Source organism: Capra hircus, chromosome 26 (assembly GCF_001704415.2).
Source record: "Capra hircus breed San Clemente chromosome 26, ASM170441v1, whole genome shotgun sequence".
NCBI lineage: Eukaryota > Metazoa > Chordata > Mammalia > Artiodactyla > Bovidae > Capra > Capra hircus.
The window spans coordinates 26,794,351-26,821,005 of NC_030833.1; the positions used below are offsets into that span (position 1 = coordinate 26,794,351).

At 39.7% G+C, this 26,655-nt stretch overlaps 1 protein-coding gene across 1 annotated transcript in view; it reads right to left on the minus strand.

Annotated features, from left to right (window-relative positions):
- The window catches only part of CFAP58 (cilia and flagella associated protein 58), a 112,795-nt gene that overhangs the window by 63,966 nt on the left and 22,174 nt on the right, over positions 1 to 26,655 (minus strand). The window contains exons 7-11 of the mRNA XM_018041736.1: positions 25,852 to 26,011; positions 20,858 to 20,940; positions 16,987 to 17,178; positions 3,712 to 3,873; positions 2,915 to 3,061 (exon numbers count right to left, since the gene is read on the minus strand). Coding sequence (XP_017897225.1) covers positions 2,915 to 3,061; positions 3,712 to 3,873; positions 16,987 to 17,178; positions 20,858 to 20,940; positions 25,852 to 26,011 — 744 coding nt within the window. The remainder of the gene's footprint in view (positions 1 to 2,914; positions 3,062 to 3,711; positions 3,874 to 16,986; positions 17,179 to 20,857; positions 20,941 to 25,851; positions 26,012 to 26,655) is intronic.

Consider the following 26,655-nt stretch of genomic DNA (forward strand, 5'->3'; position numbering starts at 1 on the left):
AGCCAGTTGCTAATGCGACGCTGAGCTCTGGACACAGAGAATTTGCTGCTGAATTATTCACCAAGAATCAAAGTGCTGTCAGATTGATGTGGGATGATGGGATGGTGATGAACAGAATCGAGAGCTTGTTAGGACTGGAAGGCAGACACTCCACATGAGATGGCCCCTTTAGTGCTGATGAAACAAGACGGGGACAGAATGGGCAGATGAACACAGATGCAGCTACATCTACAAGGAACTATTGACATCCTGTCATAACCATCATGTGCTGATAATGTCTAGAATCCTGAGGAGTCTGTAGAGCCTGGCAGCAACTGGAAAAGAAACATGGAAGAAGCAAGACTCTTCTATCTGGGCGGGGGGGGGGGGGGGGGGGGGGGGGAGGGGGCGGTGATGAATGAGGACGGGGATGATCTCTTATGGACAATTGTTTGTCGTGGGCTTGGAGAAACAATAAATTGGGTTGTCCTGTCAAAAAGCATCTCATGGTCTACCAAACAGGCTAGGGCTTGCCCTTCCGGGAGAGATTATGTACCAACATAGCTTTGTATAACTCACTATAATAAGCTACATGTCTCTCATGGAGCAAAGTTACTAAAAAAAAAAAACAATCTGCCCTTTCCTCCAGGGTTTTGGTTTGCAAAGCTCAGATGCATGAAATTCAGAGACCTCTGTAAATGTGATTCATCTTTGAGGCTAAAAGAGTTAAGAGGCTGAAACTCAGCATTTGAGCTGTCATATTTTTCTAAAGGATGTCCAATGGGCTTAATGATAGGCCAAAATTATCCAGTCAAAGCACCACTGCAAGTCACCGGTGGAGAACCTCAAATAATAAATCAAGGAGGCAGCCTTTTTTTTCTGTTCCTAATTCTTGCCTTAATGGGAAAAGCTGAGGAAAAGGCATCCCAGTTTCACAGTAAGTCCAAAGCAATCATCTTCCTGTAATCGATGACACAAAGCTATCCAGACCTAGGATTCACCATTTGGAGCAGACTTTCTAGAACAGAAGCCCTTTAATCATCTTCCTTAGTCACCAGCTGCCAACTCTGCTGGCACAGGACCAAAGAGACAGAAACTTTATTTTATTATGATTAAAATAATATAAAGTTTATGATTTAAACTTTATTATAAACTTTATTCCTTTATTTTATTATGATGCTTCTTTGGAGCTATATGTATAGTCGTCTAATGATGGAGGGTGTAATTGAAACATATTAAGCAAAGTCCAACTAAGGAATCAGGAATAATCCCTTTTTGCATAGGACATTGCTTATTCTAAAGCAGGACTTTGTCTTCCTTGGATCCCATTATGCAGCAATAATTAATCTTTTGAAAAGAGCATTCCTTGGAAAGTAAGAGATGAGGATCAATGTCATCCTCTGCAAAGGTAGAGATGATGTACCAAATCCAGTTACACCGAAGCCTTGCTAACATGGGTCCATGAGGCCTATGAGTGAAGCAGTGTTTGCAATAAGATTCTTCTGATTCAGCCAATGATAAATAAGCACCATCCTACCATAGACTTCCAGGGTGGAACAAACAACCTCCTATAAAACTATTAATATGCTTTCAAACAAGGAGAATAAGGGCAAAGATGCAAGGTATTTTCAAATTTTAGAATATATAGTTATGTTTCTTTATATGTAAATAAATTTTAGTACAGAATTTTCTGTTTTTTTTCTATCATGAGCTAGAGTGAGGAGATGAAAGTCTTAGGTAAATATATCAATTACCATATCTTTATTGTAAAGGCACTTTCACTACATTTTAATTTCTTTCCATCCTCACGTGCCTTAACTTAACGTAATGTACTAGTTCTATTTCCATGAAGACCTATCATTAAGTTGACAAAACCTATTGTTAAACTGAGAGTGCAAATTTCAGTCTACAGCATCATAGAATCAAGGAAATTTGACATTAAATCTGTCCAATGCTACATATTCATTTTCAAGGTAGAACTATCTTTGAAGATAATCATGTGCAGAAATTCAGTCTTTCACTGGCTATAGAAGTTTCTGCAAATGGCTCATAAACATACACATTTAAAAAAATAAAAGTGGCACTATTCTCTTAGAAGTTTCTTTTTTAATTCTTTGGGCAAATGGATTAGAAGGGAAATTTACTGGATTGGCTAGGAAATTCATTAGGTTTAATGAATATGTATAGTAAAATGTATTTAACTCAAAGTTTTGATATGGTATAATTATTTGGCATATATTTGGGGGCCGAGTCTTTATGTTATATTAGTAGACCTAGAATGTTCTAAATTTGTAGATTTAAAAGGATATATCTCAGCAATATGTGTAGACAAAGGTGGTTCCCTAGAGGAGTGGCTGCAAAGTTCTTAGACTCACAGAAGTAAGGTGATCCATGAACCCAGTTGAGGGCCAAACAAGTAAGGACAAAGTCTGACACCTGGTAGACAATGATGTCGCAGGCAGAAACACCACGTGCACATGAAGCAAATAAGTATCAGGGCAGCAGCACAAAAGATCTGCCAGCTTTGTCTCATAGAAGCCCCAGGGAGGAGTTTGGGAGGGTTGAGTGCAAACAAAGGGCTGGACTTGAGTTGTAAAGGCAAAGAGGTCATAGTGAGCCTGAAAGTTCCAGGACTTCCTGGGCACTGCTGACCTGCTAGGTTCTCTTCCACTGATGCCATGATAACCAGCACAGGTAATCTAGGAGTTCAGCATCTCCACTGGCCCCTTCCCGTTCTAGCTGGCAGCACTCCCTGTAGGGAAGGAAGACTGACCTCGAGGTGGTGGAGTTCATCCTCCTGGTGCTTTGGTTGTTCTCCCCACCCCCGGCCCCACCCCGGCCCCGCCCCCGGCCCTCCTCACTGAGCGCAGAGCCTGGCCCCAGCGGGTCTAACGGATTGACAACTGGCCCACCGCCTTTATTATGAAGTCTGTACCTTCAGCGTTTCCTTCTCCTTTTCTATGCGCTGCTGTTCCAGATGTAGTTTCACAAGTGCCGACTCCTTAGCTGAGATTTCTTCTTTCAATTGATCTACCTGGTGGGTCATAATCTTTAATTTTCTCTTCATTTCCGTTATTTCATCCTAACAAAATGAAAGGAGATATGTTTGAAAGTGAATTAAATAGACATCATCCACTATGGAAGCTCAATGCATAGTCAGGAGCTTTAAGGGAGATTCATTTAAAACAATGATTTCCTGATCGATTACAACTGGGTATCTTTGTATCTTGTGCCCATAGACCTCAAAGTATTTCATAGCATTAACTCTCCAGATATTTTCATGAGATAAATGTAAAAATACATAATGAATTTGCCATACACATACACACATGCACACACTTTACTCCTCACTGTATAAGAGACAAATTGGAATCACAACAAACATTTTTAACTAAAAAATTACAAAGCAAAACTCTGCACTTAAATGACAGGAGTATGCTGCTCCCCTCTGAGTCATGATAGCTATTAGCAGTTTTAACAACGAGAAACAGGAGAATGGCAATTCTACATAATAATTAAAACCAGAGCCTCGATCTTCACATCTGATCAAGTTGTGTCATTTCCATTTCAAACAATCTGACAGTTCTGCATAAACTGATCTTTTCTTTCAGGTGAATTCCCCGATTTCTTCTTTCTCAATCTATTGTAAATTCTGCTATTAGAATAACAGAAACTGCTTTAAACCCAGCATGGGAAGGGAGCAAAATGTAAAGACATAAATATATTCTTTACCTGAGCCTCAACCAGATTTTTACTATACAGATTCCTATCTGATCTCACAGCTTCATACAGGTTCTGTTGCTGTTTTAATTTAGTCTCTGATTCAGCGATTTTTTTCCTATAGTCAAAAATCTGCATTTCACGGACTTTTATGTCTTCCATGTTCATGAGGACCTGGAGGAGAAAGAAGTAATAAAGATGGTTAAATAGCCCATCTGCGGTTATTGGTTCAGGACAGATTTTGCATCTGAGAGTAGCGAGCAGAAATGCCAGCAATCAGAAAATCTGACTGTGGCTATAATCACTGCGGTACAACACAGAAGTTCAGCCCAGCTGATTAGGGGCAAACATACTTTATCTACAGCACCATTCTGCTCAAGCATTAAGGCTTAGCACAGTTATTCTGTGATCACAAAACAGAAAAGAAAATAAAGAAATTCTTTCAATTCTGAAAACCTCTCTTGCCCACCCCAACCCCCAAAAAAGGAATTAAAAAATAAGCACAAGCTTAAACAGATTTTAACACAAAGCACTGGCAGAAGGTGATGGCACCCCACTCCAGTACTCTTGCCTGGAAACTCCCATGGACGGAGGAGCCTGGTAGGCTGCAGTCCATGGGTTCGCTGAGTCAGACACGACTGAGCGACTTCACTTTCATTTTTCACTTTCATGCATTGGAGAAGGAAATGGCAACCCACTCCAGTGTTCTTGCCTGGAGAATCCCAGGGATGGCGGAGCCCAATGGGCTGCCGTCTGTGGCGTCGCACAGAGTCGGACACGACTGAAGCGACTTAGCAGCAGCAGCAGCAGCAGCAACACTAAGCACTAGGAAGGGTAAGAGATAGATTAGCTGTTTGGCCACAGTCATGGCTTTATAAGGTTAACCACAAGAAAGAAAAGTGACCTCTGACATTGATAGCAATCATAACGCTATCTTTACCAATGTCTAACTCACTCCCATCAGGGAAACCCAAAAGACTTTATAAAAATACGTGTTCTACTGTGTGCAAAACACTTTTAGGCAAGAGGAGATGCAGAAGTAGCTGCCTCTTTTTTGCAAGTATGGAAAACCGAGGCCCAAAATTCCACTGTGAGCCAATGCTTCTCGACAAGGAATCCACACAGTAGAAATGACATCATCATTGATGTCAATGACTCTTAGCTTCAATGACCACGGAAATTGATTTTCTAAGGACAAACTTCTTCTAAAATTCCTTCAGAAAAAAAATTTTGTAAGGAAAACTGGTTGAATGAATAGAGCTTATACTTTAACAACAGCTAGAACGCACCAGGAGAAAATTCTTAAGAATATTTCACTGCGTTTCAGTGGAATTCTCTTAATTAATGACTGCAGTTGAAGGAAATAAACAGAGAAACATGACAGAGAAAGAAGGAGGGGGATGCACTTGAAGTAACAGGGCCAGGGAAGCTTCCTCGAAAGAAGAGATATACCTAGAACCTAAAGGCCAAAAAGGACATCTTTGTCATGGTAATATATGATTCAGGTTTTGGATACCTGTGAGCATCATGTTCCCAATCCCCAGTCATTGCAGCAGCGAATACTTTTACTCTACTTGTAGAATCAGTATTCCAGAAAATATATTCTAAGAAACCCTCTTCTAATGTTTCCCCAACAGAGTTAATGAGGGCTGGTGTTTAATATATTTCCCCTTATATCTTTAAATAGTGAAAGAAGTGTTAGTCACTCAGTCATGTCCAACTCTTTGCGACCCCATGGACTAGAGCCCACCAGGCTCCTCTGTCCATGCAATTATCCAGGCAATGTTACTGGAATGGGTTGCCATTCTCTTCTCCAGGGGAATCTTCCCAATGCAGAGATTGAACCCAAGTCTCCTGCATTGCAGGCAGATTCTTTACCATTTGAGCCACCAGTGAAATCCAATATCTTTCAAAGTTTTCTTAGATTTATATTTAAGGAAGGATGGAATCAAATTTTAATAAATGTCTTTTTAGCATAATATTTTGTACTACACTATCAGTTCTATTGATCTGATATACTTAGTAACAAATGTCTTCTTTTACAAGTATTCTGATTTTATTTCTTTATTCATAGTCCCATATGCCGTAATTCTAAATAAGTGCATAAATGGGAAATAAACATTTATTTTCTCCTTCTTAGCTTCCCTGGTGGCTCAGATGGTAAAGCATCTGCCTGCAATGCAGGAGACCTGGGTTCGATCCCTGGGTTGGGAAGATCCTCTGGAGAAGGAAATGGCAACCCACTCCAGTACGCTTGCCTGGAAAATCCCATGGATGAAGGAGCCTGGTAGGCTACAGTCCATGGGGTCACAGAGTCAGATGTGACTAAGCGACTTCACTTCTCTTTCTTATTTACTTGAACCTTCTTCTCCCTTCCACCCACATCAGTCCCTCATTGACACAGAAAGAAACCAGGTTAACGATCCAGCATGTGTTCTTCCATATTTTCCTTTGAATTCTGCATATTCTATTTAGGTCTACTAATGTCATTATCGTAATAATAGCCAATATTTCTCAGGTACTTTCTATATACCAAGGATTTTACAGGTATTAACTCATTTAATCTTCACAAAAATCCTCATAGATGTGCATTATCAGATCCCAATTTTACAAATAAGGAAACTGAAATCAGAAGAAGTAATGTAGTTCACAGCTAGCCAACTAGTGAATATACAGGTTCAGGGATTTGTTTTCCTTTTGCTTTCTGAATTTGGTCATTATTTTTCAGCAAAGTGGGATCCTCTTATATATTCTTATGCACCTTGCTTTTTATACTTTGTGGGAGTTCTCTTTAAAAGGGACATAATGCCCTACAGTGCAGGTGAACCCCTCCCCTCTGACAGGCATTCACTTGGCTTCCATTTTTTTGCCAGTCTGAACCATGCTACAGTGAACATTCTATACGCGTGTTCTTATGCACTTCTTCTTTTTCTTCTGTTGGGATGGATTCCCAGAAGAGGAGTATGTGGCTCAAAAGACATAAATATTTTTAACTGTAATAGATACTGCTAGATTGCTTTCAAAAATGGCTGTAACATTTTACATTTTCATACCACCAGCAATAGCTTTCTTAATAGAAAACTATCCTTGTGGTTTCAGGATAAACCCTCTTTGGTCATACTGGATGATTCTTTTAATGTACTGTTGAATTTGGTTTGCTAGAATTTCATTTAGGATGCTACATACATATTCATAAGTGACCTATGTCTATAGTTTTTGCCTTTTTGGTTCTATTTTAATATCAAGGTTTCTGCTAGTTTCATAAAGTGAGCTGAATACCCTTTTGTTAATTCATTCAACCACTCGCCTACTTATTCATTCACTCACTGAACATGCATTGAGGACCCATCTACGGCAGCTCTATAAGAGCACCAGTGATGTAAGGAAAAATAAGAGGCATTCCCTACCCTCAAATTCACTTCTAGTGAGTGACTCCACTGTAAAATGATAATCAAAAATGGATAAAACCAATAATCTGAGATATGCACAGGGTGTTATGAGAGAGTTAAACACTGGGAGAGTAATAGGGTGGCCATACACATCTTATCTAGGAAGTTAATATTTGGTATTTACATAATTTGTGAGAACTACCTCTTCCTTCTTGTTCCTAGGTCATCCCACCCAAGGACTCCTTCATCCCCAGGCTCTCTCCAAGGCCTGGAGTTTTTGTTCATTATCACAGCAGAAGGCATGGGTTAGGCCAGTAAAGTAATGCCAATCAATATTACCCACAAGACCAACACAACACTGTAAAGCAATTATCCTCCAATAAAAAATAAATTAATAAGAAAGAAAAATAAATGAAATACAGAAATTCCAACAGAAAAAAAATTACCCCCAAGAATACATAATACATTTTTCTAAATTCATACACAGAAAAAAATTTTTTACATAGCCTGGGAATTATCTGATTCTTAAAAGTTTGAAGGAACTTAATTCTAAAATAATTAGGCCCCCAGTGACAACACTGGAGCTAATTCTCTCTCAGACGTTTTGGTGGCTTCCATGGTTATTAATCTTTCTATGGTTTCTACTTCTCCTTGAGTGAAGCCTTGATGTGTGTACATATTTTCAAAAAAAATATCTGTTTCAACCAATCTTTTACATTTATGCAACCAGAGTTGCACAAAGTCCTTTTTTATATTCATGCATTCATTTATTTGGCTGCACCGGGTCTTAGTTGCAGCACGTGGATCCTCCGTGCTCAAGGCAGCATGTGGGTTCTTCAGTTGTAGCATGCAAGATCTTTTATTTGCAGCATGTGGGATCCAGTTCCTTGAAGTGAAGTGAAGTCGCTCAGTCGTGTCCAACTCTTGGTGACCCCATGGACTGTAGCCCACCAGGTTCCTCCATCCACGGAATTTTCTAGGCAAGAGTACTGGAGTGGGTTGCCATTTTCTTCTCCAGGGGATCTTCCCAACCCAGGGATCAAACCTAGGTCTCCGGCATTGCAGGCAGACACTTTATCCTCTGAGCCACCAGGGAATCCCTAGTTCCTTGACTAGGGATCAAACCTAGGCCCCCTGCATTGGGAGCGTGGAGTCTTAGCCACTGGACACCAGGGAAGTCCTTGTACAAAGTATTTTATATTATTTTGCTGTTTTATTTTTTATTAATTTCCATCACCCACTTTGTGTGGAAAGAAAATGGCCCAAGGTAAGAATATATAAAGACTCAGGGATGAATGGCTTGCATTGTTGGTTAGGGGGCTTGAAGGAACAAAATTAGAAAACTTGAGAAAAGGAGGTCTGCAGAAGAGGCATGTGGGTAGATCTGAAATGAAAAGACATTTCACTCCTTCTTCCATCATCTCTTTGATCTATCCCTTGAAAATGAGTAGCAGGTGGCCTTTTAAGGTACCACCACTAGCAACTAAAATGTTTAAGTTAGGAACAAATGGGAAACCTAAATAAGGTATCCATTCCTGGATCTGTTACTTGTTTGATTTTTTTAAAGAAAGACACTATCTTAGCCCCAAATGTAGCCTTTCTATGGACATGACCACCTTCCTTGAGGTCAGTGAAATGAATAGATTGAAAATACTTTGAACAGCATCATCAGCATTCAGAATATCAAGCAGCACATCAGAGAAAATAAAAAAAATTGCTTGTTCTATCACTTAGAGAAGTATTACAGCAAGAATAATCCTTTGCACAGACAGAATAATGCTCCAGAGAAAAGATGTAACCAAGGGCATTTCTTTCTGGGGCACCCAGATAGCCAGGTTCATCTTTTTGCAAACAACAGTACACAAAGTCTAACTTGTTTCCAGATTCTTGAAGCTGGGAATAATAGGAACCCATCATGATACCAAAAAGATCAAAGGTTATTTCGTTTAAATGACAGCAAAAAGTTTTAAAGTATAGAAACAAAGGGAAAAGACAATTCACAAAGCAATTTAGTTCCAAGTGTTAGGACTCAATTTTTTTGAAGGAAATCATTCAAACCAATGTCACATAGAGGTTCAAATCCTGCAAATTCATAAAATGTGCGGAGTATTGGGTAGACACAAAACCCTTCATCAGCAAAATGTTCCCAGTTTAAAAGGATATATAAGAGAATGCAGAATGCCAGCTATGGGTCTGGAGCTTAATTAATTGATTATACTTTAGATACCTCAAACCAACTCTGAGATAAATCACATCCAAAGATAGAGAGTTTTATTACAGCCAGAGGGTTGGAGAGCCTAGCATGCGGAGGCCTACTTCAGAGGAGACCAGAAAATGCTTACAGTGCACTGTGAGGGCACAGTCTCAGTTTATAACCTACTGCCTTTTCTTTTCCTGTTAAAACAACCTGCCAATAGAAATAATAGTGAGATAAAAATCAATAACGTGTGCAGGAAATCTGCAGCCATAGTCAAAACATCATATGTACTAAGGCAGGAAGAGAAAGTAGGTCATTGAATTTGGAATCTTTTAACTTGCAATTGATGAAATATCAGTACAATAAACTTTTAAAGTAAGTTTTTCTGACTTGGTGTCAATGGTTTGAATGCTGACAATGCCTTTACTTCCATAATAAAACTGGAAAACTCACTCTCAAATAAAAAAGAAAATTGTTGTGCCCAGTCATGTGAACTTTTAAGTCTTCTCTATTTGTCTTGCTTTCTTATTTTATCCTCTATCTCAAATTCAGGGAGGCATATCTATGTTTCTATCTGTTTTTAATAACATGTTATCCAAAAATGAAGGCTATAATATCTGCCTAGGAGGGCTATAATGAGGATAAAAGTGAGAAAAATTATATTTATGTCATAATATAAGTACCAGGCATATCATAATTTAATCATTTAATAAATGTTAATAGACTATCATGGTATAACATTATGTGATATTATATGATATCAGCACTTAAAAAATCAATTCGGTTTTTTTCTATGGATCACTCTGTTCTCCTCCAGGAAAAGAGTGATCCATAGTACACTTATTTCATTATAACATGAAAACCTTATGATTTGTGTATGTCCCCTTGAAGGCACTCTCCAGAGTTCTACCCTATTAAAGATGCTCTGTATTAAAAACTTCAAATTAATATTAAAAAAACAGAAACTTCATTTTATTATGAAGCACCTATTCAGTGAATGATATTTCTTTGATCAGCTTCTGATATCCTCACTTACTTCTAAATCCTTGAAAGCACATCATTATTCATTTCTTGGAACCTCTGTCTACAAGAGCTTTGCTTGACATTGTTATAAGGCAAATAAGCAGGGAGCTAAGAAACTTGTTGGTAGGAATTCATTGTGAAAAATGCTTTTCAGTATATAAGAAGCCTGGGAGGAGATAGCTAGAAGTTTAACATTTAGAATGAAAAAGAAGGGGGTCCTAAAATGAGCCAAATGCGTAATATGCAGAATGTTCCCCAGTTTTAATCATTAACTAGGAAAGATCTTACCTAAAATTTATAAAAGTCTAGAAAAGAATAAATATGGTGGACCATAACTTATAATTGGGCTTCTCTAGTAGCTCGGTCAGTAAAGAATCTGCCTGCAGTGCAAGAGACCTGGGTTCGATCCCTGGGTCAGGAAGATCCCCTGGAGAAGAAAATGGCAACCCACTCCAGTATTCTTGCCTGGAAAATCCCATGGACAGAGGAGCCTGGTGGGCTACAGTCCATAGGGTCACAAGAATTGGACATGACTTAGCAACTAAACCACCACAACTTATAATGCCACTCTTGGTGCCTCTCAATTTAGCTGAATAATAAAATTTATACTGCACCAGAGGAAAAACCATGAAGATAAAAAGTGCTGAATATATACTGTGTAAAATATCTAGTGGGGAGCTGCTGTATAGCCCAAGGAGCTCAGCTCAGCGATGACCTAGAGGGATGGGATGGGGTAGGGGGAGGCTGAAGAAGGAGGGGATATATATACACATATAGCTGACTCACTTTGCTGTGCAGGGAAACTAATACAACACAGCAAAGCAATTATATTCCAATAATAAAAGAAAAGAAGTCCAACTATAAAGAATAAGTGCTGAAACACTATAGTAGCTTGTCATGGCTCCATGAATATTTGCTCCCACCACCTCTATGGGAGGAGTCTACTTGCCCTTGCTGTTGAGGCTGGGCCTGGACATGTGACTTGCCATAGCTGATGGGATGTCAGAGAACATTAGGCAAGTACAGACTCCTGAACTGTGCTTGCGTGGTTGGGTCTGTCCTTTGCATTCCTTCCATTCTCCATGAGAACAGTGTGCATGTCCTGGAGGATGAGAAGCACACAGAGCAAATCTGGACCCAACCCGCAGCCCCAGGCCAAGCCCAGCAAGCTCAGCCCAGATCAGCTGACACTTGTCAACTGCAGGTGTGTGAGTGAGAAATAAGTGCTTGTTTTTGCATGCTGGTGAGACCTGGTTGTTGTTTATTATGCAGTAATATCATGGCACATGTTGACTGAGATAAACACATAGGAAAGGCTTGGGATTCTGAGCCATCCAATTCTGGCACAAAAAGGAATCTTCTTTCTCATTTGCAAATGCCAAGTTAAATTAATAAAATGTAATGCAGGGCTTTCAGCAGCTTAGATTTCACCTTTTTTTCCTTCTAAATGAAAAGAATCAGAAAGCAAATGTTGACACTGTTTTTGCAGCCCAGAAGAAAGAGGAGATCCGGCCAGAAGTCACTCACAGCTAAAATTGCCAATAATTCAGATAACATTGTCCGTCATGTCAACCTATTTCAAAAGAATTTAAAGGCGAGCAGACCCATAAGTTTAAGAAAGTTTAGGCACTCAGTCATGTCCACTTTGTGACCTCATGGGATAACAGATTACTGAAGAAGAATTTAATATAGATACCTAAAAATAAGTCTTGACTAGTTGATTCAGTGGTCTAATTATGCTTTCCATTCACCCTTTCAAAATATATTTGAATAGCTATTTAATAAATAAGTAACATAAAGAGCTCAAGAAGACTTGCCCTCAAGGAACTTGTAAATGGCATGAGGCACACTCAGAAACGCAGATAGGGTAATAACATCAGATTTCTTCACCTGCCAGAGAGGGGAACCAAGTACAGATAGATTAGGAAACATTTTAAATAAAGCTCCTCTAAGGTTTTATTGGTCCTTGACTGAAAGGCAAGGTTTTTTAGTATTTTTTCTTTGGAGCAAGATACTAAAGTAATATATATTCATTTCAGAAAATTTGAAGAACACAAAAAGCACAAAAGAGGTAAATTAAAAACGATCTGTATCCCTACTATTCAGAAATACCTAGTTTTCACATGTTGATCCATTACCTTCTACCCTTTTTCCTGTTAAAAAAAAGGAGCTAGACTTCAGCTTTTTCCTCTTGCCTAACTCTCAGACAGTACTTTTCTTTACCTTTGTGGGTTAAACAACATACAGACACAGGACTTCCTCCTAGAGCAAGTCTATGAGATTTCTCCTGTCACTGATTTTGCCAGAAGCATGCTCAATCTGCATGTACAGTTCCTTCTTCATCTCCAGAAAATATTTTCTGTTACTTCTTTGATTTGGGGCTCAGTTCCTCCATCATAGACCAGCAACCTATAGGATGCTTTTTATTCCCTATCCTTATCTCTTATCCTCTATTTGATCATTTTTGTCTTTTGTTTCCACCTATATTCTAAGAGTATGAAGAAAACCTTGGAAGAAAAGCTTTGACCAACCTAGACAACATATTAAAAAGCAGAGACATTACTTGGCTGACACAGGTCTGTCTAGTCAAAGCTATGGTTTTCCCAGTAGTCATGTATGGATGTGAAAGTTAGACCATAAAGAAAGCTGAGCACTGAAGAACTGATGCTTTTGAACTATGATGTTGGAGAAGACTCTTGAGAGTCCCTTGGACTGCAAGGAGATCCAACCAGTCCATCCTAAAAGAGATCAGTCCTGAATGTTCATTGGAAGGACTGATGCTAAAGCTGAAGCTCCAATACTTGGGCCACCTCATGTGAAGAACTGACTCATTGGAAAAGACCCTGATGCTGGGAAAGACTGAAGGCAGGAGGAGAAGGGGACAACAGAGGATGAGATGGTTGGATGGTATTATCAACTCGATGGACATGAATTTGAGCAAGCTCCAGGAGTCAGCGATGGACAGTAAAGCCTGGCGTGCTGCAGTCCATGGGGTCACAAAGAGTCGGAAACAACTGAGTGACTGAACTGAACTGAACATTCTAAGGGGACTACTCAAGTTTGCATTCCACTTCACTGATTCCATTTTCCACATCAGTTCTGTTCTTTACTAACTTACTAACTTCAGTGTGGATTTTAAATCTACCATTGCTTGCTTTGAGTTGGTTTGAGGTCTGTATGTGTTTTAGTCTCTTTACAACTGTTCCTTATTTTATCCATCACTTCCTTTCTTTATCTTTGTTTTGTCTTAGAAGTATGTCATCTTGGACTTATAACCCAGATGATAGTCCTCTGTCCTACCGGGGTCACACTATTCTTAACCACAACAACAGAACATCTATAATCTTCATTTTGTGGGCTAGGAAGCTCAGCATGACCAACCTAGAAGCTCCAAGAATTCTTAGAGGAATTATATTTCTCCTATTCACTGTGGCTTTGATTTCCTATTTCAATAGAATTCTAGATTCTCGACTGGCACTTTTCTCTGGCACATATGGTTCCTTTTCTAGGTGTGTTATCTCACATCCCACATCCCTCATCACCCCGTCCCTGCCCCCACAAAGCACAATCCAGCCACAGGGTTGATGCAGACTGTCACTGAAGGTTGCAGGTACAGAGCACAGTAAAGAACTTAAACTTGACCATCGGAGGTCCCATGCTTAGCACTTCCTTGGTCATTTCTGCCTTGGGAACTGGTCCTGTCTCCCATAAGAGCCCAGCCTACTCTCTCATCTTCTCCTATCTCCCCCCATTTCCTGCTCACCACTGCCCCTCTCCTTCCCAACTGCAAGCAAGTTCAAGGGACTGTGAATTGAGGGCCAGGTGGACTTTCCTCAGTTCACCTCTACTGGCTTTAAAATTCTCATCCAATCTCTTTTCTTCTATTTTAGCATGGCCTTATGTCAACCTTAGTGTTTGATGCCATTAAAACTTTTTATCTCTGTTACTGACATTTAACAAGAAGTTGAAAATAGCTACATTCAAATGCCACTTTGAACAAAAATTCTGGGCTGTTTATCTACAAATTAATTATTTACTTGCTTATTTATGAAATATTTCATAGCATTTACTATGTGCCAGAGATCATCCTAAATACTTTCCCGACATTACCTCATTTAATTTTCACTACCCACCCCATAATATAATGACCCCAATCCTTTTTGTCTGCACACAGATAAAATTTAGGTCAAACCATATAAATAATTTTGCATTTTGTTCTTATCAGGTTCATATTGTGACCATATTCCCCATTTAAAAAATATTTTTCAAACACGTGATTTTAATGGCACATGGCAAATTTGCACAATTTATTTTGAAAAAATTCTTTTATAAAAATCTTTGCATTCTTATTCTTCATATACTCAGTTTTTACCAAAGAAATTGTGGGGTCAAAAGGATAAACTTGGAACAACCCACTTTAGAAGGAAATGAAAATATCAGTTTCATGACATCTTCCCCCAGTCCCTGGTATTATTCCTCAATTTCCTATAAATAGGATACATGAAAGGGAGCTTTCTGTTTGTGGGAATGAGGTACTTGTGTGTGTGTGTGTGTGTGTGTGTGACAGTAAAGAAAGAAATACGAGAAGGTGTCAAAAAGATATATATGTTTTTAATAAGAAGTCCAGAGGTGACACAAGTTGCTAGATACACACTGTCAGGAGTTAAGTAAGAGAGAAAAATTATAGTTGATAAACAATATTTTAAGAACTTGTGCTTAAATTATTTAGGTGAGACATTATGCAACCTTGTGCAGTTAAACATCAGAAATTGTGAAAAACAGTTACCAGCAAAACTTGGTACCAGTATCTCTCCTTCATAAGGAAAGAGAGAAACACACGATCCTATATTAAAATCAGTGACAGCAATCTTTTTTTCAATCACTCATCATCTATCTATTTGTTCAACCCAGTTTTGATACCTACTATTTACAAGCATTTACTATGTGCTGGAAATGAAGAGAAGATAAAGTCCTTGCTCCCAAGAGCTCACTACAAACAAAGGTATAAATAAAAAAGTACACTAGAAGATGGTAAGAGTTCTTCCAGAGATATCAACAAACTCATTAAGTAGGAAGTGACTAGCTCTGCTCTGCCTAAGGAGTTAAAATAGGTTTGACCCCAGACATGAGCATTTGATTTGGGTACTGAAGCATGAATAAGAATTTTTCATTCAGAGAAGGGGGAGGAAAGGGCTTTCCAGATAAAACAAAGAGCTTAGCCTCTGTTGCATAAGTCAGAATATATAAATTGCTGTGTCTTGCATGGGTTCAGTTCAGTTCAGTTCAGTCCCTCGGTTTTGTCCGACTCTTTGCAACCCCATGAATCGCAGCACACCAGGCCTCCCTCTCCATCACCAACTCCCGGAGTTCACTCAGATTCACGTCCATCGAGTCAGTGATGCCATCCAGCCATCTCATCCTCTGTTGTCCCCTTCTCCTCCTGCCCCCAGTCCCTCCCAGCATCAGAGTCTTTTCCAGTGAGTCAACTCTTCTCATGAGGTGGCCAAAGTACTGGAGTTTCAGCTTTAGCATCATTCCTTCCAAAGAAATCCCAGGGCATGGGTTATAGGTATGTAACAAAAAAACACTGATTCACTCTACCCATAGGTAGGCCAGGTAGGACGTGGGCAGCTAGCATCCCTGGGTGAGCCCCTCCAGCCCTGCACAGGCTCATCCCCCTCATTCCCACATACTGTAGACATGCTATTTTCTACAATGCTGTGATGCAAAGAATGTTAGGAAGCACTGCTCCAGGTTGCTGAGAGATGACTGAGTAACAATAAGATTTCACTGGAATTCTTAACAACTCTGACAGTGTGATGGCAGCCAGGAGTGGCAGGAGACTGACTGCCAGGAAGGAAGACGTAGGAGGCTACAACAGATTATACGTTCAGAGATAGTCTCTGTCTCACCAGGTAAGGCCCCTCCCTTAGTAGGATCACACTGCTGCCCGAGGATATCAGGCTTGATCTGATATCCCTTTGATCAATGAAATATGAGTGGACTGACCCTTTACCCTTCCTTTGCCAGCAGAAGCTCTGAGAGCATATCAAAGGTTCACCATTACACAGTTTTCCCTCTATAAGAGGCCAACACATTCCAACAGAGTCCATCTGCAATGAAGAAGACATGAAGCAGAGTTGTGGCTGACCCTCAAAGGTCATTAATGTGAACAAAACATAGATCTCTGTTGCTATAAACGACTGAGACCTGAGGGTTATTTGCTACAACTTAATCCGACGGATACAGAGGCTAACAAGCTTAGTCACACTAGAACATGAGTGCCTGAACTGACAACTAGTCCTCTCAGAGTCAGTAAATCAATCAGTGGAGCTTCTTACATGATCAAGTTGCAAGAGGAATATGCTGTTTTACAATGGCTTCCAACCAGGGGTATGAGGATCACAGGGCATCTTTTACAAGGAGGACATGTCCCGCCAGGGATGGACTGATCACATGCATTTGTGTTCCTCCAAACTTACATTCTGCAAATATCTAATCAGCATTTGTTTACTCTAAATGGGCAGTAGCTGATTTGCTAGCAGAGCTTATTGCCCGCTATTTTAAATCTACATGTGAACCACAAGCTGCAATCTGAATAATCTGTCTTTGCAACAATGTGTGGCAATCAGAAATAACGCACTGATGCTCGACCCTTTCCATGGAGGAGTAGCTTACCTTTTGGGTAAGGTCACTGGCTTCATTGATGTACCGATCTCGCTCCTTTTCCAGTTGAAAAATGATCTTTCTCTGCTTCTGAGCTTCGTCTTTGTAGTTTTGGATTTCTTCCTCTAGATTCCTCTTGGCTTGTTCGTGGAGCTTTACCAGGTCTATCTGTTTCTGGGTTGCACTGACCGCCTTAAGCATATTCTGAAAATAAGGACAGCACCGAAAAATGTTTGTGGGTTTTTGGTTAAATTTACTTGTTGCCTAAATCCTAAAATAATCAGGTGCATTGTTTGGGAGATGAATAAAAATAATCATATTTTCTACAGATTACTAAGAGCTTGTTATGTTAATTTTGCATAGAGCATTATAGACACACTTAAAAAGGCACTAAGAGACAACATCCCTAGGAAGCAGGCCTATATTGCTCCCATATTAGGGGTAGGAAACTGAGAATGAGAAGATAAGCTACTTGCCTACAAGTTCATGGCCTTCCCCAGTGGCTCAGTGGTAAAGAATCTGCCTGCAATACAGGACGAGCAGGAGACACAGGTTCGATCCCTGGGTTGGGTACATCCTCTGGAGGAGGGCATGTTAACCCATTCTAGTATTCTTTCCTGGAGAATCCCATGAACAGAGGAGCCTGGTAGGCTCCCGTCCATAGGCTCACAAAGAGACAGACATGACTGAGCGCACACACACATACACACAAGTTCACACAACAGGGGAGGGACAGAGCTAGGATTTGAATCCCAAGCTGGCTGACCCCAAAGCCAATCTCTATTCCAACTCTAGCCTTTCACTTGTGAAGTTAGAACAGCTGAACCTAATCATGTATCACAGGCTTTGACTACAAAATAAAATAAAAACCTTCGTATTAAAAGTACAGATAGCCAGAATTAACATATGATCCAACAACATCACTTCTGGTATCTACTCAAAAGAACTGAAACAGCTGTTCAAACAAAAACGTGTACCTAAACATTCACAGCAGCACTATTTATAAAAGCCAAAAGGGGAAAACAACCCAAATGTTCATCAACTGGATGAATAAATAAACAAAATGTGCTATATCCATACAGTGGAGTACTACTCATCCATAAAAAGGGATGAAGTAGACACGACGAGATGGTTGAAGCTTGAAAATATTATCCTGAGCGAAAGATGTCAGACATAAGAAGTCACATACGGTATGACTCCAGTTATATAAATATCCAGAATGGTCAAATCCACAGAAACAGAAAGCAGATGAGTAACTTCCAAGGATGGGAGGAGGGGAAAGTGGGGTGTGACTGCCTGACAGGTACAGGGTTTCCTTTTGAGTGATGAAAATGTTCTGGAACTAGATTCGTGATGTTCTACACAACATTGTGAATGCACAAAATGTCACTAATGGCAGGTTTTGTTTTCTGTGTATTTTACTACATTAGAAAAGAATTAACCTGGTTTTTTAAAAAAAACCACACAGACGCTCACATCCCAACTCCAGAGATTCTGTGGATCTGGGATGGGACTCTGGCACCTACATTTTGGGAGGGGAGAGGGGAAGCTGCCCTGGTGGTTTCTGATGCTACTACAATGGAAGTGCCTTGGTTTGGCTGCACAAGAAGTCAGGTTGTTCCTCGGGAACACAGAATGAATACAGAGCAACTCTGCAGCCATGCTCATGATGGACCACAGCATGTCTGCTTCTAGAGCCACAGCTGAATGGACCCAGCGACTTCCAAAATAGAGCCTCTAGATTTTTGTAACTCAGCAGAAGATGTAAACTCAGGAGCTGTTTTTTGGCGATAGCTTTTTTCTGCCATTTGGACAGGGAAACAGAGAGAGAGAGATGATGTTACTGAAAGACAGAAATGAAGCTATGACTCAGCTGGAAGTCTAGTGGTGGAGGGAGACGGCTTTCTGTGCATCCCAAAAGTGAAAGGCCAGGTTTTCATCGTTCCTGAGGCCCAGATGTATCCTTAGGTTCTATGTTGCTGTTTAGTTGCTAAGTCGTGTATGACTCTTTGTGAACTCATAGACTGTAGCCTGCCAGGTTCCTCTATCCACGGGATATTCTAGGCAAGAATTCTGGAAAAGGTTGCCATTTCCTTCTCCAGGGGATCTTCCCAACCCAGTGATCAAACCCATATATTCTACACTGGCAGGCAGGTTCCTTACCACTGAGCCACCTGGAAAGCCCCCTGGGTTCCACAAGGCACTTCGTAATCCCTTCCGAAATCTCTAACCAATACAGACCTGCAGTCAGGACTGAAAACCACTGGAATATAAATTGGTTTAAAAAAAAGAAAAAAAAAAAAGGACATGAAACCTTGGTCGGATGACGACACAGAAAAATGGAAAAGGTCAACTTTGCTTTCAAGTACTGAATTAAACATCTGCTCTATGAAAGATAAAGTCCCTTCAACATGACACTGAGAGAACCAAATATACGAATATTGCTGCCTGTCAGAACTATGTCACTCATTCATTCAATGGAGGTGGCATTCCAAGTCAGTGAGGAAAGGACATATTATCAACAAAGGTTGACTGCACACCTGCAGAGGAGCAGGCGCTCTGTCAGGCACTAGGATGCAATGGCTGGGAAAGACAAAAAAAAAGTTTTAAAAGTACCTGCCCTCAAGACGAAGCTGATGTAGTCAAATCAAACAAATAGGTGTAAAATTAAAATGTTAGGTGTCCTATTGCGGCAGAAAATCCAAAGGCAGTTTACCAGAACATACAAAATATAAATGGATTAAATGTTGTATATGTTACAAAAAAAGTTTTTTAAAAATCTAACTCCAACAATAGTATTTATATTATTTTTATTATATTATTTATATATTTATGTTATTTATAAACTTATGGAATAAAGGCACAGTTCTAGGATTATGCAAAAAAAAAATTAATGACTTTCTGAAGGAGTGCTCAGCATGTAAAGATACTTAATCTTCTACTCTTTTCTAAGATTCCCTAAATAGTCTGCTCTAAGCTACAGGATAATCTACTTTGTTAACATTTATTCATTTCTGGGAAACCTAAAGAAATATTAAAATAATAAATATTAAAGTAATAAAAATTGAAATGAATGAATATAGGCTGTATCTACTTTGATAAGAAGCTCTCCTGACCAAAAGCCAGCAAGCTGTCTGCTGTGGAAGCAGCCTCCCCACTCTACACCTGGCACATTGCTCATGCTTCATTCTCCCTGGATGGAATTCTTGAGCAGGAACACGTAGCCTAGACCTGTGAATGTAGTTAATCTCCTCAGAGTGACTGTCAATGGAGGTAATCCTCTGGAAGGGGCTAAGAGAGGAAAGGGGGCTGGGGGCGGGGTCTGTAAGCTTCACGCTCCCTCCAGCCTCTCCCTCAGCTTTGGACCATATTGGGCTCAAAGATTAGGAGGTATAAGCACCAGAAGCAGAAACCAAGCCCTCCAACACTCTGGAAAAGATGGAGGAAAGATTAGAGACTCTTGGTATGGCCAACTGGCCATCCTTTAAACACCTAAAAGTTAATTAGAACTCACTTGTATTTTCTGGATTGGCACAAAGTTGCAAATTATAGATATTAAAATCAGAAATCTTGGTCAACTGCTTAGATGCCAAATAAGACACCAGCAATAGGAACAGAAACCACAAGACTCTCCACAATCCCCTGCTAGTTTATACGATAATTTTTCAAAGTGCCTTTGTGCTCACAGGTGATACTGTGGTTTCAGTTCACAGCCAGTGAACGTGGATATAGACAGCTGCGCAGAGGACAATGGAGCACTATTATTAGTTCTAATCTACTTTTGTTTGGCTCAGAGTTTTCTTTCCCCTGCAACCGGTTATAGGCAGATATTATAGCACTAAAGAAAGACATTTATTCACCAGTGTTACTGTAACAAACGCACCTTATTCAATATGTCCCTTTCTCTCAGAAGCTCATCCATTGCTTTCTTATCAAGTTCTGCTTGTTTCTTTGAGGCCTCCACCTCTAAATCACCAGAGAGAAAAACAATAATAAATATAAAGAGAGCCTGCCAAGAAAGAATCTGCCAAAGTGACATGAAAACTGCTTTATATATTTATCTGTAGCTATAAAACTGCTTTCTGTTGAGTGGTACGTGATCTTCATTATAACTCAGTGAGGTAAGTCTTCCCATTCCACTAAAGAGATGGAAACTGAGGCTTAGAGACCCATACACCAAGGGTCTGCACCCAAGAGGTGACAGGGCTAAGGTTGGGAGTTTGTTCTTTCTGACTCCAAAAAGTCCTATTTAGTCCTTTTAAGTTATGTCGGACTCTTTTGTGACCCCATGGACTGTAGCCCTCCAGGCTCCTCCAGACATAGGATTTCCCAGGCAAGAATACTGGAATAGTTTGCCACTTCCTTCTCCAGGGGATCTTCCTGACCCAGGGATCAAGCCCATGTCTCCTTCACTGGCAGGCCGATTCTTTATCACTTTGATGCTAGGGAAGCCCCAAAAGCCCTTGCTCTCCTGAAATATTTTTTATTATACAAGTAATTAGAAACACAGGAAGAAATTGGAAAATAAACAATTCCAAAAAATAAACTAAAGGGAAAATTTTTTTAAAAAATCAGAATCTAGGAGGGGACATATGTATACCTGTTAATATTCATGTTAATATTTGGCAGAAACCAACACGACACAATACTGTAAAGGAATTATCCTTCAAATAAAATAAACAAATTTATTTTAAAAAATCAGAATCTACTTAAGATTTTGATGTGTCTCTTTCCTGACATTTTCCTATGCAAATACATGTGTGTATATAAATATATTTATACACCACATGCACCAAGATGGAGCCATAACACACATACAGTCTTGTAACTTGCTTTTATAACTAACCAGTATAAATAAATACCTCTCTATAATACAAATGTGTATCTACATCAGCACGTTTAAAGACTTCATATTTCACTGTATAAAAATGTTTATTAAGCCAATTCTTATCTTAACATTTAAATTGCTTCTTTTTATTTTTTGTTTTGCAATTATAAGCAATAATCTTATGAAAGTTCCTGCTCATTTGGTCATCTAGGAGAGGAAGTCCTTGAATCAAAAGTGATTTTCTTTTTAAAGACCTTTTTCTCCAGCTTCTTGATGAAAGTGAAAGAGGAGAGCAAAAAAGTTGGCTTAAAGCTCAACATTAAGAAAACGAAGATCATGGCATCCAGTCCCATCACTTCATGGGAAATAGATGGGGAAACAGTGGAAACAGTGTCAGACTTTATTTTGGGGGGCTCCAAAATCACTGCAGATGGTGATTGCAGCCATCAAATTAAAAGACGCTTACTCCTTGGAAGAAAAATTATGACCAACCTAGATAGTATATTCAAAAGCAGAGAGACATTACTTTGCTGACTAAGGTCCGTTTAGACAAGGCTATGGTTTTTCCTGTGGTCATGTATGGATGTGAGAGTTGGACTGTGAAGAAGGCTGAGTGCCGAAGAATTGATGCTTTTGAACTGTGGTGTTGGAGAAGACTCTTGAGAGTCCCTTGGACTGAAAGGAGATCTAACCAGTCCATTCTGAAGGAGATCAACCCTGGGATTTCTTTGGAAGGAATGATACTAAAGCTGAAGCTCCACCTCAAGAGTTGACTCATTGGAAAAGACTCTGATGCTGGGAGGGATTGGGGGCAGGAGAAGAAGGGGACGACAGAGGATGCAATGGCTGGATGGCATCACGGACTTGATGGACGTGAGTCTGAGTGAACTCCGGGAGATGGTGATGGACAGGGAGGCCTGGTGTGCTGCTATTCATGGGGTCGCAAAGAGTCGGACACGACTGAGCGACTGAACTGAACTGAACTGAACTTTCTCCAGCTGCCAAATTTCTCTCCAAAAATTAATAGCAGTTTAAATCCACACCCAAACTAGAACTGCTATTACCATTCTCCTTGATCTTTGACAACCTGATAGCTTTTCCTAAACCAGTATGTCTATATTTAATTCACATATCTTTGATTGGTAGTGAGGTCGACTACTTTCTCATGTTTCATGATCAATTATTTGTTTTCTGTTTTTCAAATTGCCCACACTAGCCCTCTGCCCATTTTTCTCATGAATTATTTACCTTTCTGTGAATTTGAAAGAGCACCTTATATACATTAATAATGACGATACTAACTCTTTGGCAATATTTTAGTCAATTTGTCTTCTTATACAGAGCCTTTGGGGGCTTCTCTGGTGGCTCAGCGGTAAAGAATCTACTGCCAGTGCAGGAGACACGGGTTCAATCCCTGGGTCGAGAGGATCCCTTGGAGAAGGAAATGGCAACCCACTCCAGTATTCTTGCCTGAGAAGTCCCATGGACAGAGGAGCCTCGCAGGCTACAATCCATGGAGTCACAAAAGAGTCGGGCACGACTTAGCAACTAAACAGCAATAGAGTCTTTTGTCGCTAAAAAACAACAACAAATAGTTTTAATTTCATTAAATCTCTCCATCTTGGCTTTACTGTTCCTACATTTGACCTTAACATTTTTCCCAAACAGTAGTTTATTGTCATACTATCATTTTCTTAATAATCCATACTGCACACTGGTATGAAACACCACCTTTATCTTAGGTGATAATCACGGGTCTTTTTGTAGCCTTTCCAATCCTTTCCATTGATCTGTTTATTCACACATTTTCACTAAACTATTTGATTACTAAAGCTTTATAATACATTTAAACACCCGGTAAAGGGTAATGCTCCCTTCTCACTCTTCTTTCCCAGAATTTTATGGCTATTGTCACCTGTTTATTCTTCTGGAGGAACCCTAGAATCAGTTTTGAAGTCCCAAGCAACATAACTCTCTGAAATTTTTATTGGAAATATTAAGTGTGCAGATTAATTTGGACAGATTTATATCTATACCATATTGAGTTTTCTCATCCAGGAACTTGGTGTATTGGTCCATTTTTCAAGTCTTCCTTTATACCCCTCAAAAGAATTCTGTAGTGTTTTATATATAGAGGTCTTACAGATATTTTGGTAACTTTATTCATAGATATTTTATTACTTTAGTTGCTATTGTGAAAGGGGGGTCTTCCATCATACATTGTAACTGATTCTTTGTAGGAAAGAAAGCCATTGATATCTATATATTTCTTTTATAACCTGCCACCTTGTTGAACTCCTATTAGTTCTAGCAATTTTTCAGTTCGCTTCTTGGATTTTGTGGCAGGAAATCATAACCTATGGGGGCCTCGTGCTCCTAACCATTATGCTCAATGCCACCGTCTGATAGGGCACATCAAAAGGAAGTGCTCCCTAAGAAGAAATAACGATGCTAACGAGAGCTACAAAATAGCCAGAAGAGAGAGCACGATGACTTCTTCAAACATGATTTAAGAATGAAGAATCGGGGTCAATACTTAATGGAGGAATTTTTTCTGCAGGCAGCTTAAAACTATTGCCTGCAAAAAATACGGAAATTTTAATATGGGAATGCTTTTGAAATTCACTAAGCCAATCACAAAAGGTGCTCTACCTTTGTGTGTGTGTATCTGTCATTGAAGATACTGGATTATAAACTCATGCTGCACTGTAAGCATCCTGAGGGCAGGAAGCTCCAGGCACCCAATGCCTGACATAATGCCTGCACACAGTCTGGACTCAATTTATCAAATGAGTGCATAAATGGAGAAATGATCAATATCAACTGCAACTGTGCCTCAGTAAAAGAGCGTTTCCGATGTCTTAGAAGGAAATATATTGGCACTTCTCAAAGACTTTAGTGACGAATATTTCTAATAATCTCATCTAGAGATCTAGATTTTACTTAACTTTTAGGGAGGCAATGTACATGTTTATGCTTCTGGGTATGTCATCTCAGTCAGTGAGTTATGGCTGAGTTCAGTGAGGCGTTCCTGCCTCACATTTTCTGGTGCAGTCAGAAGTCAAATCCCAATCCCTCTGTCTCCAAGTCTCTGAGCTGTTTCTATCACACCATATTTAACTAGTATATACCATATTTTAAATTATATTCTTTTTCAGGAGGGGATAGCATTGTCTTATTACTTTTACAAGCAGTAATATATCTGGATAATAATAGATGACATTTAGTAAGCACTTACTACGTGCTAGGCACTGTCCTTTCGATAGTAGCCATTTCATCCCCAAAAGCTAAATGAGGAGGAGGTGGGATCTGAACTGAGGCACACCTGACTTCAGAGTCTGTATCCTTAATGATGTTTCTATACTACCTGGCCTCCTGTGGCACTTAAATTTTCCTTCCACAGGTCAAAGTGATAGTTGGGTAGAATAGGGATTTGCCATATGGTAAGAGGAAAGGAGTTGGAAGCCATTTATTTTTGTCTTGCTGATTCTGGGTACACTATTGTCTCATATACTGCTCATGGGGAATATTCACGTTTCATTTTTCCTGCATATTCTGTGAAAAGGAAAACTGAAGGAAGGATTATGTAGAACCCAGACTTAAGAGTATACGTGTGTACTAAGTCACTTCAGTAGTGTCTGACTCTTTGTGACCCTATGGACCATAGCCAGCCAGGGTCCTCTGTCCACGGGATTCTCCAGGGAAGAATACTGAAGTGTGTTGCCGTTTGCTCGTGCAGGGAATCTTCCCAACCCAAGGATCAAACCAGTGCCTCTTATGTCTCCTGCTGTTACTTACTTCATTGACAAATACTGAGCAATACTTTGGGCTCAGTATAATCCATTGAGGAGTTTTTTAAGGTAAGAAAGTTCAAAGTATACAAAATGATGTCTCCTCCATATTATCTACTTACTAGTTTCAGTGTTGCCTCACTGAATTCATTTCGCATGGTTTGTGCTTACATGCATGGAGTGGTCAAAAGACATAAGTCACCAATGAAATTGCTCATAATCTAATAAAAACAAAACACAAAATGATTCTTGGTTTACCTCTCTCTAGTCCCAAGATCTGATTTTTCAGGGTTTCCTTGTGCTGTTCCACTTCTGCCTTTTGATCTTCAATCTGGTGCAGTTTCTTATGGATTTGTTCTCTGATTTTGTTGAGCTTCCCAATGTCAAGGCGCATCTGATGGACTTCTTCCTCTTTGGCCTGTAATTAGTGAGAGAGGATTACCAGGGATACTTGGTCAGTAAAGGATCGGTGACTGGATGATGGTAAACTCAGAATCAATAGAAGAACATTCTTTCTAGGTCAGTGCAGAATTATTTTGTGGAATTAAATCAAAACACACACTGTGTAGTTTTTGAGAGAAATTGAAAAACTCTAGCCTCTGAATAAAATATATGGTTAAATGAGCTAAAAACAATGAAAAAGACACATGATGTCTCAAGATACCATTGAATCGTTGAATCAAATAATATAAGAATGCCGAGCTGTATGCATCACATATGTGTGAAATCTGTGTACAAATGTTATATTGATTACCAACTTTCAGACTCACAAAGTGATCTCTCTTGTAGGTTATTAACATGCTGTAAAATATTGGTCTTTTGGATCCACATTGCCACTGTGGAACAACTACATACAATAGAAAAGTCACTATCCCCTTCCTCAGAGTACATTAGTCTTGTCGTTGTTCAGTAGCTCAGTCATGTCTGACACTTTGCAACCTCGTGGACTGCAGCATCCCAGGCTTCCCTGTCCTTCACTGTTTCCCAGAGTTTGCTCAAACTCCTGTCCTTTGAGTCAGTGATGCCATCCAACCATCTCATCCTCTGTCGTCCCCTTCTCCT